Source organism: Nanorana parkeri, unplaced genomic scaffold (genome assembly GCF_000935625.1).
Source record: "Nanorana parkeri isolate BGI_ZX_2015 unplaced genomic scaffold, ASM93562v1 scaffold64, whole genome shotgun sequence".
NCBI classification, from domain to species: domain Eukaryota; kingdom Metazoa; phylum Chordata; class Amphibia; order Anura; family Dicroglossidae; genus Nanorana; species Nanorana parkeri.
In genome coordinates this window covers 1,579,312-1,580,739 of record NW_017306332.1, presented here as the reverse complement: position 1 = coordinate 1,580,739, position 1,428 = coordinate 1,579,312, and the positions used below count along the sequence as shown (strand labels likewise).

Sequence of the window (1,428 nt, the reverse complement as noted above, 5' to 3'; positions counted from 1 at the left end):
TATATATATATATGTATATCATTAAAAATATATATATACATATACATACATATCTGATTATGAGAATCTCCCACCAATCATATAAAATTAAGATTCTGTCCAAGTTACAAGCAGCATTCTTCTTCAAATGCAAGGTGAAAACACTTGTATATCCATATCAAATTAAAATGTTTTTGTATTAAAACTATGACAATTGCTGAGCAAACGATCGTTAACCACTTTTTCTCTCTTTGTTTTATCAGGAAACCATTGAAAACATCAGTAACGGAGGAACACAGCTTGTGTTTAATGGACGAGTGTAGAACAATTTTGTTTGATGCATAATGACCAACTCATTTTATACTAATTATAGAAGTGAAGACTTGTAGAACAATGTTTCTAAATTATCCAACAATTTGTCCACATTTCTTAGCGCATTGCCATCCATTTACTGCAACCTTCAAGAAGCATTGCTGTAAAACACACAAAGACTTGTAACAGGGTTTAAAATGTGTTCTTATGGAAATAGGAGACACTGAAAAATATGAACAAAACTATCAAAAAGCATGCTACATATGAAAGCACAGGGCTTCTAGAGATATATTTTGAATTACTTACACATCAACAAGTTCACACAGGGTAGGGCAAAGCTGAGCAAATTAATGTTTCCTGCACATTCTGATCCAACCTCAAAAGAAAGTATTAGGTATTTATTATGTATGTATTATGAGGTATCAGTGTAATGCCAATAAATGTTTTATAGGACAACTGTGCTTTTCCAACAATAATTAATGTGAAGCCCAGCCTGGAGCCACACAGCCATTGCTTGGAAAATGTCTCCACTGGGTCCTCCTCTTATTGAACATGGGTGCCATGGCCCTATTCATTCCCATGGGAGAGCCATACTCCTAGCCACTGTGTAATTGTCCAGTAAAATAATATCATCTTAGTGTCTTAAAGCAAACCTGTAGGAATTTTAAAATGAACAAGGTCACATCAGGAGGTGCCCATGCACACTCTTCCACTGAACAATTTTGTATTTATAAACATTAACTGCTGTAGATCTCTCATAATTGAGCTGTGGCCTGCCTCTTTCTTTGTTCTCTATATATCTCCATTTTCCAGTGAGGCTGCTCGTCACAAGGCCAAGGATAGTAGTAAGGGGTAAACTCTAGCATGAACACAAGAGATATGGCCAGAGATATAAATACACAGTTTCTTTAACCACCTTCCGTCCATGGCCGTTCGTGAACGGCCGGACGGAAGTCTGCTCAGAGCGGGTGGGCGTCTTAAGACGTTTATGTGTATTATTGTATATAGACTTTTTACCCAAGCAACTTGCTAGATCAGTTAAAAACATGTACTTTACACATATGTACTTAAAAGCATTTAAAAATTTTAAAAAACTAATCCTTGTAGTCCTGCAACATATATTTTTTTATGCACAGA

General features: G+C 35.7%; 1 protein-coding gene across 2 annotated transcripts in view; it reads left to right on the top strand.

Annotated features, from left to right (window-relative positions):
• Positions 1 to 664, top strand: part of TMEM196 (transmembrane protein 196) — a 27,322-nt gene extending 26,658 nt beyond the window's left edge. For both annotated transcript variants that reach the window (XM_018576333.1, XM_018576332.1), the window contains exon 4: positions 243 to 664. In XM_018576333.1, coding sequence (XP_018431835.1) covers positions 243 to 302 — 60 coding nt within the window. In that variant the 3' untranslated portion in view covers positions 303 to 664. The remainder of the gene's footprint in view (positions 1 to 242) is intronic.
• Positions 665 to 1,428: the final 764 nt, after the last annotated feature.